The following is a 14,116-nucleotide window of genomic DNA, read 5'->3' as shown; positions in this document are numbered from 1 at the left end:
TTTTTAACTATACAAAATCTTATATAACATCTACACTCAATTGGATCAGAAGGAGTTCTGAGTTCCAAACAGAGTTTCACATCATCTGAGATGCTGAACAGAATAAAACCCCCAGATTTAGCTAACAAGGCCATCTGAAATATTTATAGCAAATTGCTTTTATTGACAACTATAATACTACATTTGGTATCAGATACATAATATTCTGAAGACACTCACTTTAATTTTAAAATTTAATTGCCACATATATGCCAAAAGTGGATATGAGTATCCTTTATATATTAAACTGATTGAATGCCAAAATGGCAGTTACATTCTAATTTGCTTTAATTCTCTAGGTGAGCAGATCGTGATTTGAGTGCACTACAAGCTGATGTCAGACTCTCCATTAAGGGAACAAATGAGACACAAAGTGGCAGTGGATTGTTTTGTCTGTATGACCAGCCTCCCCTTGCAAGCAGTATTCTAATGATTCACTCTCCTAAGTAGGCACACTCTTGAAATAAGGGGTTTTGTCCTTTTATAAAATACAAAAGATAGGAAGAAGAGTAGAAAAAATGCTAAAAGAAGAGCTAGGATTAGAGGAAAGCAGAACAGAAGAAGGAGGGCAGGAGAAACCACAGGAAACCTTTTCCATTATGATAAACATTTTGTTGATGACTGAGGTTTCCCCATAGCTCACAATTTTATCAGTAAACTGAATTTATACTAATAACTAACAGATAAATCTGTAGAACAGATTTGTTAAAAACAGGACAACTCATAGCTACTGTTAATTAAAAAAATATAAGAATGTGTTGCTTCTGGCATATGGAAATGGAAGTACTGATGTAACACATTGGTCTTTATGATCTATGACACACGTAAGGCATACAGAAATATCAGAAGGAAGGAGACTGCGTATCTTGACAGCGCTATATAAATAAATGATGATGATGATAATGATGAGACAGGGACAGGGAGTGCAACAATCAAAGCTGAATTTTAAGAAAAAAGAACTTTAAGAGAAAAGGGCAGGAGTGTGAATTTTAAAGTATAATGAGGCAGAAAATGAGCAGAGCTGGAACACTGCCAGAACTGAGACCTTGATAGTTTAGATTTATAGTTGTTATTAAGCTAAACTCCCAAGAAGAAGAACAGGAACACCCTAGATTTTGTTCATGTCTACTTTAGCTTTTATTTCATAATCTGTAAGTGAAAATAGTGTAGAGTGAATGAGGAATACCAGATCCTATAGGGGCCAGATTGCAAATAAAAAACAAAAGGGCTAGCACATATAGCACGGTGACTTTACAAAACATTAGTTTGGTCACCAAAAGACCAAATAATAATGTGTTTAAAAAATTCACAGATCCACACGTCTGTGATGAAGCACCGGTGCTAAAAATTTGTGCAAACCAATAAAAAGCCTACTAACTAGCTGCATATAATGTGTTGTAAAGTTCATGCCAGATTTTCTATATGGTCCTTATACCTAGCCTAGCTCATCTGGACAGTAGGAAGGAGAAGGAAGTAGGAAAGGAAGTGAGAGGCAAAGATTTGTGCAAAAACACATTAGAATAATAATCAAGAACAGGCAATGCACTTACTTGACAGATAAAAATCGATCACTTATTGACAAAGCAGTCAGCAAAATGCGTCATTGCTGATGTCACAGAGGATGGCACTAGTCGTACATGAGGTTTGGATGGATCATACAAGTCTACGCAGACCTTTACATTTGCTATTTTTAGGATTGGAGGATGTAATTCTATGTATGTGTGATAAGTAGCTAAACAGAAGGACCATATAAAAGGACGACTGTGCTTGTAGATACTGTATTTCATGTTATATATAGTTTAAGAGGCATATTAACAGATTATCATTTTTATAGAAGCATGTAACTATACCTTTTGTGTAAACCTAAGTATTACAACTCTTTTTATTGGAGGTGCTCCCTGCCTCCCCCCCCAGCCCACTGCTAACTAACCTGTGTCAATCTCCGACATAACTTAAAGTAGAGCAGCTTTGCAAATGACATTGTGCTTGGGGCAGGGCAAGGCTATTAGGGTGAAGAACCGTTTACATGTGTGGGCAACATAATACACAAAGATACTCTCCTTCAAGCCATCATTGTGACAGGGGGGCACCTCCATTAGAGAAACTTAACAACACCTGTTTTATATAAGCACAGTGACCGTTATCATTAAACCTATCATTATTCCTTAAATAATTTGAATATTGGATGGTAATGTGGCTCTATGATTATTAATTAAGATACATTTAACATTATCACTTGGTCTTATAGCAATGCCATCTCCCTAGACTCCTTTTTCTCTGTAATAATAAAAGAGTACCTTGCACTTGATCCCAACTAAGATATAATTAATCCTAATTGGAAGCAAAATGGGCCTATTGAGTTTATTTAATGTTTACATGATTTTTTAGTACACTTAGGGGCAGATTTATCAAGGGTCGAAGTGAAATCAAGGGAATTTAAGTTAAAAAATTTGAAATTCGAAGTAATTTTTGGATACTTCGACCATCGAATAGGCTACTACGACTTCTACCTTAGATTCGAAGTAAAATCGTTCGACTATTCGAAGTACTGTCTTTTTAAAAAAAACTTTGACTTCAATGCTTTGCCAAATTAAACCTGTCGAAGTGCTCTGTTAGCCTATGGGGACCTTCCAGAGCATATTTCTAAGTTCTAAGTTTTGTATTCGAAGGAAAATCGTATGATCGTGCAATAAAATCGTTCGAATCGTACGGTTTGAAGTAAGATCAGAGTACGACTGTACAATACAAAAAATCCTACAAATTCGATTTTGAATTTCGTAGTATTCAATTCGATGGTCGAATTTCAAAGTATTTTCCACTTCGAAATTCGACCCTTGATAAATCTGCCCATTAAGGTATGAAGATCCAAATTATGGAAAGATCCCTTATCTGGAAACCCCCAGGTCTCGAGCATTCTGGATAACAGTTCACATACCTGTAGTGTATAAAACTCAGGTTCACAATAACACTATTTGAATATAGGAAGATACTGAACAAGCAAACTACTTTGAAAAGCTTTGAGGATATATAGTTTGGATTCCCACCACAATGTGACATTGATATTTTATTTTGAAACATCAGATTGCTGTCTGTCGGTCAATAGGATGGGTATAACACATTAAGCTATGTATATACAGTATCAGTGTTGTAATTTGGTTTTTAGTCTCCGAGACTATGATTGTGTTAACAGCTTCAGAGTCAGCCTGGGACTGGATGGCTGCACAGAAAAGGGGAACCAAATACAACTGAAATTCAAGGTACATATATCCAGGGCCGCCATTAGAAATCACGGGGCCCCGTACAACAAAATTTTTGGGGCCCCCTGGGCCCCGCCCACACTGACGACCAAGCTCCGCCCCATATCCCGCCCACATCGCAGTTAAAAGACCACACAGACATCAGCGCTAAAAAAGTAACCCCCCCCCCACACAAGTTGTAAAAAGCTATTGATGTTCAGGGCCCCCTTATAAAAAAAATTGGGGCCCCAAAAAAAAAAAATTAAAATTTTTTTTTTTTAAAAACATTGGTGGCAGGGGCCCCCTGTTAAAAAAAACTTGGGGCCCCAACAAAAAAAAACTAAAAAATAAACAAACATTGGTGGCAGGGGCCCCCTTCTAAGTTAAAAACAAATTGGGGCCCCAAAAAAAAATTTGAAAAAAAATTAATTTTTTTTTGAAAAAAAAAAAAAACATTGGCGGCAGGGGCCCCCTTATAAGTTAAAAACAAATTGGGGCCCCAAAAAAAAATTTGAAAAAAAATTAATTTTTTTTTGAAAAAAAAAAAAAAACATTGGCGGCAGGGGCCCCCTTATAAGTTAAAAACAAATTGGGGCCCCAAAAAAAAATTTGGAGAAAAAAAAATTTTTTTGAAAAAAAAAAAAATGGTGGCAGGGGCCCCCTTACAAGTTAAAAACAAATTGGGGCCCCAAAAAAATTTAAAAAAAAAATAATTTTTTTTTGAAAAAAAAAAAAAACTGGTGGCAGGGGCCCCCTTACAAGTTAAAAAAATTTGGGGCCACCAAAAAGAAAATTAATTTTTTTTTTTAAAAAAAAAACCCAAAAAAAAACAATGGTGGCAAGGGGCCCCTTACGAGTTAAAAAAAAAATTGGGGCCCCAAAAACAAAAGTTTTAAAAAAAAGATTGGTGGCAGGGGCCTATAGAATATTAAAATAATACATTGGTGGCCAGGGGATTAAAAAAAAAAAAACACAAACTGGTGTTCAGTAGAATTGAACTCATGGCTTCAGTACTTCAACTTCGCCTCCTTTCGTGACTTCGGGTCTTTTCACCGCTTCAGGACTTCGGCTTCGGCTGTTTTCGTGACTTCGGGTCTTTGCGCTGCTTCAGGACTTCGGCTTCGGCTGTTTTCGTGACTTCGGGTCTTTTCGGCGCTTCGTGACTTCGGGACTTCGGCTTTTTCCGTGACTTCGGGTCTTTTCGTCGCATCGGCTTCGGCTTTTCGGCACTTCCGCATTCGGCACTGAAGAGGCAAGACGTATGGCTCGGGCGCTCGTAAGGGGGGCCCGGATCTTCAAAAAAATGCAGCGCTGCCGGGCCCCCCTTCATGCCCGGGCCCGGTACGCTTGTCCCCCCTGTCCCCCCCTGATGGCGGCCCTGCATATATCTAACCCTAATTCATAACTATTTTAGAGGGAAAATAGTTGTAATTTGTATTTAATACATATATGGTTGACATCTTTTTGGTCCAAACTTACCAGCCAGCATTCAGGAGGCAGGTCAATGTTGCTGCAGGGGTAAAGTGATGATGTTGGGGACAGGGCATTGGCGGATCAGGTGTGGAAAGTGGGAAGATTGGGGCTGGGTTAAGAGTTACCTGCCATGATGATCAGACCCAGTGGCTTAAAATTAAGTACTGCTTAGGAAAACTTTGCAAAAGAGAGGGGGATTACAAATGTACAGGCAAATACATTGTCAGTAAATTTATAATACCGGTCCTGGCCCTAGCTGGTGATTTACGGACTGGGTTACAACTCAAAATACATAACATACAGTACATACATTACTCCTACAGGGAGCCAAACAGCAACCATGGGCTTTTTTGTTTTGATCGACTATCGCTAGACTGTTGTAATCTTACAGTATATAATAAAACCTCCAAAGTTGGTAGCAGATCTGGTAACCGATAGTCACCCATCAAATATTTTCTGGTTCTGAGCTATACAGTAGAATGCCCATTTTATATTTTCATGGGACCAGTAAAAAATGGTGTAAAATCCAGGAAAATGCAAAATCAAGGAAATGTATTATGCATAATATATTGGGACCACAAAACAACAATAAAAATACAATAAGTAAAATGAGGGAAAACTTAAAATCAGGGGATGTAAAATGTGGGTTTTACGGTAATTCCAATCATCCCACACTACTGGTAGCTGCTATACCAATAGATGGAGAATAACACTATAATAACATGAAAACATGAAAAAACATGATTTTTTTTACTTTTGGTAATCATGCTGTATGTGCATGGAGGTAAACGGTTATGATAAAATACGCAGATTATATCTGGTTACCTGAGTATTATTCGCAAATATTCAATGCCGTCAGATTCTTCACATTTAACTGAAAGTAGCAAGTTTCCTAGACTGCTGGCCGTGCAGTAAAAATTCAAATGATCCTGCAAGAAATGTCATATTAGTAACGATAAAAGCATAGTTTGCCATTTGTTATAATATTTTACTGAAAACAAAATAAAGATAAACAAAATTTCCTCTAATTTATATCTTAAAAAAATCCAGTAATCCAGTTTACAGCTGAGCACTACGACCCCATAGAGCAGAATGGAGTTAGTTTGTGCAAAGCAGTCAACCACATTCTGACTGACAGAAGTACAGGTATAGGATCTATTATGCAGAATTTTTGAGACCTGGTGTGTTCTGGATAAGGGATCTTTCCGTAATTTAGATCACCATACCATAAATCTGCTAAAGATCATTTAAACATTAAATTAATTATTTTCATGGAAAAACATGTCTTTTATGAAACACATCAGTTAATAGTGCTTCTCTGGTAGAATCCAGCACTGCAATTTATTTTTCAAAAGAGCAAACAGATTTCTTTATATTTATTTTTTAAATTTGCCATTTTACATGTTCTTAGTTTCCCAAGTGTCATGTGACTTTGGTAAACTCCAGGTACTCTGGCACACTGTTGCACTGCAAGTTGGAGTGATCTCTCCCCCCATACCTCCCCCCCACCAGCAGCCATCAACAAAACAATGAGAAGGTAACAAGATAGCAACTCCCCGACACCTGCATTGCAGATATAAGAATAACACTAGTAGCAAAACACCCATGCCCAACAACCATAACTACTCTATTTACATTGGGAGTAGTAGAAACAATAGCTTATCTGAAAGCAATTCCATCCTGAAGTGCTGGCTCTTTCTGAAAGCACAGGATCAGCCACAATGACCTGAGATGGCTGCATCATACCAATATTACAACTAAAAAAATACATTTAACATTACATGTAAATGGATTTGCAGAGCTAGTATGTATAGATATTTGTCTCTTAAATCTACCTTCAAAAAGAAATTAAGATTTATTAGAACCGTATCCATTTTCATATTAACCCCAAATATCTGCAAACAATACTGCGCATGAAGGAAAACCATCACACCTTGCCCATGAAATGCTTTCTATAAGCTCGAGCAGAGCCTTTGTATTCGAGCTTGTATCCGTAGGTGCTGGGGCTTAATGGTTCTTCTTCATCATCACATATGCTGCTGTCTGATGACGTTGGGGTGCTGACATTTTCAGGATCTTCAATCCAGTAACCTCCAAACTGAGGCAGGATAATTAGTGGATAAGACGTGTCTTTCTCGAGGATCTAAAGAACATAGGTATTATTAATAAACTGTTGCTGGATTGGTTTATTATTTTATTAACTTGTTTTTATATAGCGCCAACATATTGCTTAGCACTGGTTATATATTTAACAATGGTTAGTGGAGACAAACATTCACATACAGACACCACTTAAAAGGAAAACTCGATGCTGCCCTACTTTAAATGAAATTTGATTATATTTATTGTACGTTAAAAAGATTTAAGCTGGCCATAGACGCAAAGATCTGATCGTACGAATCGAGGATTTTTGGACGGTGTGTGGAGAGTCCTGGCATTTTTCGTCCAGCGGACATCGGTTATTTGGTTGATCGGACAGGTTAAAAGATTTCTGTCGGCTGCGGGTAATATCTCTGCATGTATTGCCAATCTTACGATTTTCAGAGGGAGACTGTCACCAGCTTTTGTTGGACATAACTTTCGTACGATTTCTGTCAGGGGCAGAACATCGGCTGATCTGTTCTTTTACTACTTTATTTGATCGGAATGGTTAGTGGCAGGTCGGGAGATGGGGAAGTCTGATCGTACGTTGATTTGTACGATCGGATCTTTGCGTCTGTGGCCAGCTTTAAAGGTAAAGTTTGCCATTGGCTTACATGTCATTAAAATTTACATATTAATCATTTTACCAAAGACAACACCTGCAGCAGCCTCTCTGATTCCTAGAGGTGGGTACAGACTCCCGGTCTGACTTGCTCTGATTTTAAAGTTGACATTAATTTCTATGTGTCAAATCATAGTAGTGCACATCAACAATTACCTCAAACCAAAACCCATTTTATTATAACACTCTAGATTCCCTGCTCCTGAATCTTGCACACATACTCAGGCTACTGACACTAGTCTAAGGAAAGCCTGGATTCAGGGCTGTATTTAGGTCTGATGCCACCCTAGGCTCTGGACCTTATAGTAACCCCAATGTATGGAAGTGATGTCATGTACAAGGTGTGTTCGTGACATCTCTTGTATTTGTCATATCCTTGATTAGCTGTACCCCTCACCCTGTACCTAAAGAAAAAAAAAATCCCCCCAGCCACCACAGGATACTTACTGCATAAATCCACTGGCAAAGCTAGGGGTGAATTTTTATTTTTCTTTTAAAAATATTCTATTATATAGACACCTGAGGGCCAACCCCTAAAAGCTGCTGTCCTAGGCACAGGCTCTTGGGTGCCTATTAGGGATGCACCGAATCCAGGATTCTGCCTTTTTCAGCAGGATTCGGATTCGGCCAGATCCTTCTGCCTTGCCGAACCGAATCCAAATCCTAATTTGCATATGCAAATTATGGGCGGAGAGGGAAATGCTTGATTTTTTGTCACAAAACAAGGAAGTAAAAAATGTTTTCCCCTTCCCACCCCTAATTTGCATATGCAAATTAGGATTCAGATTCGGTTTGGTATTCGGCTGAATCCTTCGCAAAGGATTCGGGGGTTAGGCCGAATCCAGAAAAGTGGATTCGGTGCATCCCTAGTGCCTATATATAAATATTGCCCTGCCTGGGTTACACTCCTGTCGAATTAAAGACTTTGCACATACCCCAAACTCGACTTGCTTTATTGTGTTATTATTTGACTATAGCTTAGCAATATGCAGTGCCGTGTAGTATATGGGAGATTTGTACACTCATTCTCAATTATTAAAACGTGTCACCATTGCTGTTGTAACTGTTGTAACTAATGTATTGGGCATTATACCATTATATTCCCCATAGTACATTAAATGGGAAAAACTCCTTATAATGAAAAATGAATTGCTGTCATATTACCTCCTCGATGCTGGGATATGGTATGTAGTTATCCTGTAAAGGGAAAAATATTAATTTCAGTAAATATTTGGTATGGTATTTATAACAGACATAAATTATAATGTTATAATGGCTGCTCACAGTTCATCATAAAGCTGAATAAAGTCAGTCCTTCAAGTGCATTGTATTATTTACTGGATAGCCACATGGCAGCATTGTCAGATGCATCAGTATTCCCATTTACAAAATAGAGATTAAAATATACAGGGCCATTTAAGCCCATCCCACCACCCAGAGGTGACTGAAGGGTTTCTGCTTTCTCAGCCCCCCTACAGATACATTTTCCGAGACAGATTGGGGTGAGAGGGGGCTGGATCGGTAATGCGGAGTGTGCAAATGCATTCTATGAACTAGTAGAGCTGAAATTCTAATTTGCCATCTAATTAGCCATGTGTTGACCATCCAGTTACTTTCTATTTTTGACCATTTTTCTAATATTGAAGTATAAAATTTCATTAAAAATAAAAAAAACTAAAATAGCTCTGGGGGGTGCCTACTCTTTAAAGAGGCCTCTATGAACTAGTAGAGCTGAAATTCTAATTTGCCATCTAATTAGCCATGTGTTGACCATCCAGTTACTTTCTATTTTTGACCATTTTTCTAATATTGAAGTATAAAATTTCATTAAAAATAAAAAAAACTAAAATAGCTCTGGGGGGTGCCTACTCTTTAAAGGGGAACTCCACAAAAAACATAACAAGCTTTTTGAAAAGTAAACATAATTTCAAGCAACTTTGCAATATACATCAATTAAAAAATATGCAGACTTTTCATGATTTTTAATGGTTTGGAACAGTTCCCTAAGCCTAGCCCCCTGCTCCCCTGCTGATCTGTCTGACTACTTTGCTGAGCTGGCTGACTTCTGTTACTTTGTATCAGCAGGCATCTGTTAGGGGTTTCTGTATTATGTGGGCCTCTTTGTCAAATTTTGGTTTGGAAACCAGAATTCCCCTTTAACTGTTCTAAATTGATACATTTAGTTGATACATTTCTTATCTTTGTCCCTGCTTGAGCAGAATCCCTGAGTTTCATTAAAGGCAGCTGTTACAATGACTCCTAATACAAATACAATTGTTCCTAATATTCCACAGAAACTGATGAGAAATGAATCAACTAATTGTACTAACTAGCAAATTGTAACAGTTCAGAGGCTCCTGGATCACTGAGCAGCCTGAATGAAGCAGACTGGGACAGTAAAACTCAACTTTTAACTTAAATTTTGAGAGAACTGTAAAAAATAAAAGATGGTGAACAATCTGAAAACAACTGAACTGAAAAAAATTGTTTGGAAGGTAAACAAACCCTTTTAAGAAATATAATTGTAAAATGTAACGATCCCAGTTTATAACATATTCATAAAAAATGAAAAGTCAAAATGGATCTTAAATCATTAATGACATAATCAGCAATATAACCAGGCAACACCATCCTATGTATAGAACTATTTAGAGATTCAAACAGGAGAGCGGAAGAGCACTGGGGCCAGCAAAAAAAAAAAAATTATGGTGAATTATGACTTTTAAAAGTCATAATTATGACTTTAAATCTCATAATTATGACTTTTAAACTCATAATTATGACTTTAAATCTCATAATTATGACTTTAAAAAGTCGAAATTATGACTTTTAATCTCATAATTATGACTTTAAAAAGTCGAAATTATGACTTTTAATCTCATAATTATGACTTTTAAACTCATAATTATGACTTTAAAAAGTCGAAATTATGACTTTGAATCTCATAATTATGACTTTAAAACTCATAATTATGACTTTAAAAAGTTGAATTTTTGACTTTTAATCTCATAATTATGACTTTTAAACTCATAATTATGACTTTAAAAAGTCGAAATTATGACTTTAAATCTCATAATTATGACTTTTAAATCTCATAATTATGACTTTAAAAAGTCAAAATTATGACTTTAAATCTCATAATTATGACTTTTAAATCTCATAATTATGACTTTAAAAAGTCGAAATTATGACTTTAAAAAGTAGAAATTATGACTTTTAAATCTCATAATTATGACTTTTGCAGGCCTGCTTGCAGCCAAATGCCCTGCCTGTAATGTCCTGTGTAGATGAAAGCTCAGCTGCAAGCAGGACTGCAAAAGTCATAATTTCGACATTTTAAAGTCATAATTAAAGTGGACCTGTCACCCAGACACAAAAATCTGTATAATTAAAGTCCTTTTCAAATTAAACATGAAATCCAATTTCTATTTCTTATTAAAGCATTCATAGCTGTTGTAAACTCATTTAAAAATCTCAGCTGTCAATCAAATATTGTCTGCCCCTCCTCTATGCCCGTGGCATAGAGGCGGGGCAGACAATTACTTTCACTTTCAACTTAGGACTTCTTAGATGTCACTGCTCTCCCCACATTCCCCCAGTTCTCTTTACCATATAATTGTGTGGTCAGGGCATGGGGATGGACATCGGGTCCCCCATTCTGGTGCACAAACAAGATTCTGAGATGATACAAGGCTTTTCTTAATGACAGTGCCCACAAAATGTCTGCTGCCTGCTTGCTATAATTTTGAAATCCCAGACTGAAGGAAACAAGATTCAAATAATTTATATAGTGTAGTTAAAGTTCGTTTTCCTTGACTAATCTGATAAAATAGGATTTTGAATAATTTTTTTGGGTGACGGGTCCCCTTTAAGAGAATAAAAGTCATAATAATGAGATTTAAAAGTCATAATTATGAGATTAAAAGTCATAATTATGAGATTAAAAGTCATAATTTCGACTTTTTAAAGTCATAATTATGAGTTTAAAAGTTATAATTATGAGATTTAAAGTCATAATTATGAGATTTAAAAGTCATAATTATGAAATTTAAAGTCATAATTTCGACTTTTTAAAGTCATAATTATGAGTTTAAAAGTCATAATTATGAGATTAAAAGTCATAATTTCGACTTTTTAAAGTCATAATTATGAGTTTAAAAGTCATAATTATGAGATTAAAAGTCATAATTTCAACTTTTTAAAGTCATAATTATGAGTTTAAAAGTCATAATTATGAGATTAAAAGTCATAATTTCGACTTTTTAAAGTCATAATTATGAGTTTAAAAATCATAATTATGAGAATAAAAGTCATAATTTCGACTTTTTAAAGTCATAATTATGAGTTTAAAAGTCATAATTATGAGATTAAAACTCATAATTTCGACTTTTTAAAGTCATAATTATGAGTTTAAAAGTCATAATTATGAGATTAAAACTCATAATTTCGACTTTTTAAAGTCATAATTATGAGTTTAAAAGTCATAATTATGAGATTTAAAGTCATAATTATGAGTTTAAAAGTCATAATTATGAGATTTAAAGTCATAATTATGAGATTTAAAGTCATAATTATGATTTTTAAAAGTCATAATTCACCATAATTTTTTTTTTTTTGCTGGCCCCAGTGCTCTTCCGTAGGAGAGCACTACGGTTCATTTTACAACTTCACAATGATGTTGATTCAGAACAGGAACTATTAATACATTAGATTAAATGTCCTATCTGTGTTCTGGTTTCCTCAATAAAGGTGATGTTAGGTTAAATGACTGGTAAAACTGGCCATGGTGTTATTTGTGTCGGTAGTTGTCAAATTAAATTGCAAGCTCCATTCGGGTGGATGATTAAACATTCTGTACAATACATTGGTGCTATATAAATCAAGGAAAATTACAATAATGTTTTCAACAAAGCTACATGCTTCTGAGGAAGTGGCGAGAAGCCACGAAATGCATCAAACTTTGGGAGAGACGTTACATTCATGTTATGAATTCAAACTTTAAGGGGCAGATTTACTATGGGTCGAATATCGAGGGTTAATTAACCCTCGATATTCGACTAGGAACTAAAATCGTTCGACTTCGAATATCGAAGTCGAACGATTTAGCGCAAATCCTGCGATCGATCGATCGAAGGATTATTCGTTCGATCGAACGATTAAATCCTTCGAATCGAACGATTCGAAGGATTTTAATACAACGATCGAAGGAATATCCTTCGATCAAAAAATCACAGGCAAGCCTATGGGGACCTTCCCCATAGGCTAACATTGACTTCGGTAGCTTTTAGCTGCCGAAGTAGGGGGTCGAAGTTTTTCTTAAAGAGACAGTACTTCGACTATCGAATGGTCGAATAGTCGAACGATTTTTAGTTCGAATCGTTCGATTCGAAGTCGAAGTAGTAGTCGAAGGTCGAAGTAGCCCATTCGATGGTCGAAGTAGCCCAAAAAACACTTCGAAATTCGAAGTTTTTTTAATTCGAATCCTTCACTCGAGCTTAGTAAATCTGCCCCTTAATGTATTTTAGATAAATTAAGTTTTAACCAGTCTAGCCACCGTGTGCTCCGTACTACTATTGCACAACAAAGTTACATGCCTTTTCTATATGAGTTTTAGAACTTATCCGAAAGATTCTAGCAGTTGGATGTAATGTTCCGTGATGCTGTGCATTCATGCCAGGCCAGGAAAGGTAAAAGACCGCTGCACCCAGTAAATTGTGGAGAAAACAAAAAATTGTGCATGCACCTAGTATTTAGTTCTTGTGTGGGAGTTTGTGCGCACACAGAAAGTAAACATTGACTGGATGCCTTAAAAATCACATTAGGAAAATGTTGCTTCTACCTAAAGCAGTGAGAATTGCCTCTGTATGGGAATGGTTAGCACATAGCCCTGAAAGTCACCTCTCTGATAATACAAGATGCTGAAATGACTTATTAACAACAGTAAGTTCACATCCTACGGGTCAGGCCACACTGGGCGTTTTGGGGAGATTTGGTCGCATGGCGACTAATCGCCTCGTCTTTCCAGCGACCAATCTCACCAAACGCCTTCCCTGACTCTGCACCGGCTAAAATGAAAAAACGTTTTCCAAAGTCGCCCGAAGTTTCCTCGTGAGCAGTGTAAGCCTCAAGTTTTCTCCAATTATCCTCTCTACTTTCTGACTGGAAATGCAATTTCTGCAATTTGAAAACTATGATCAAGTGAAATGTAACTGCCTGACTGGTATTCCAGACATAATGAAGAGCAGAATTTATGGCTTTCATACAGTTGCCGATTCCTAATGAATCCCACTGTCTGCTGGCTTTGTTGCTGCCCAGAGGATTCGGTGAAAGCAACACTCAAAGCTTATAGTGCAGTCAGAATGAACCATTGTTAGCTGGAGAACATTGACCAAAATAATAAAAACGCACATTTTTCAAAAAATGACAACTACACATGCAGTTATGCTTTCTTGGTACTAACAGGCATGCTGCTAACTTTAAGGGACAATAAAATAAAAAAGTTTTGTATGCACTTAAATATAATATTATTAATTAACCTCTTATATATTAGCATAACTACAATACAGCTGACCTGTGACTGCAGGAGAGCCTGAGGAATTAGCAG

General features: G+C 36.4%; 1 protein-coding gene across 7 annotated transcripts in view; it reads right to left on the bottom strand.

Annotated features, from left to right (window-relative positions):
• Positions 1 to 14,116, bottom strand: part of rap1gap2.S (RAP1 GTPase activating protein 2 S homeolog) — a 440,223-nt gene that overhangs the window by 47,910 nt on the left and 378,197 nt on the right. For all 7 annotated transcript variants that reach the window (XM_041583680.1, XM_041583679.1, XM_041583678.1 and 4 more), the window contains 3 exons: positions 8,677 to 8,709; positions 6,682 to 6,891; positions 5,574 to 5,677 (listed from right to left, as the gene is read on the bottom strand). In XM_041583680.1, the coding sequence (XP_041439614.1) occupies positions 5,574 to 5,677; positions 6,682 to 6,891; positions 8,677 to 8,709 (347 nt within the window). The remainder of the gene's footprint in view (positions 1 to 5,573; positions 5,678 to 6,681; positions 6,892 to 8,676; positions 8,710 to 14,116) is intronic.

The sequence above is a fragment of the Xenopus laevis genome, chromosome 2S, assembly GCF_017654675.1.
Source record: "Xenopus laevis strain J_2021 chromosome 2S, Xenopus_laevis_v10.1, whole genome shotgun sequence".
Classification (NCBI taxonomy): Eukaryota; Metazoa; Chordata; class Amphibia; order Anura; family Pipidae; genus Xenopus; species Xenopus laevis.
The sequence above is the reverse complement of the archived record's forward strand: the minus strand, read 5'-3'. Positions and strand labels throughout refer to the sequence as shown.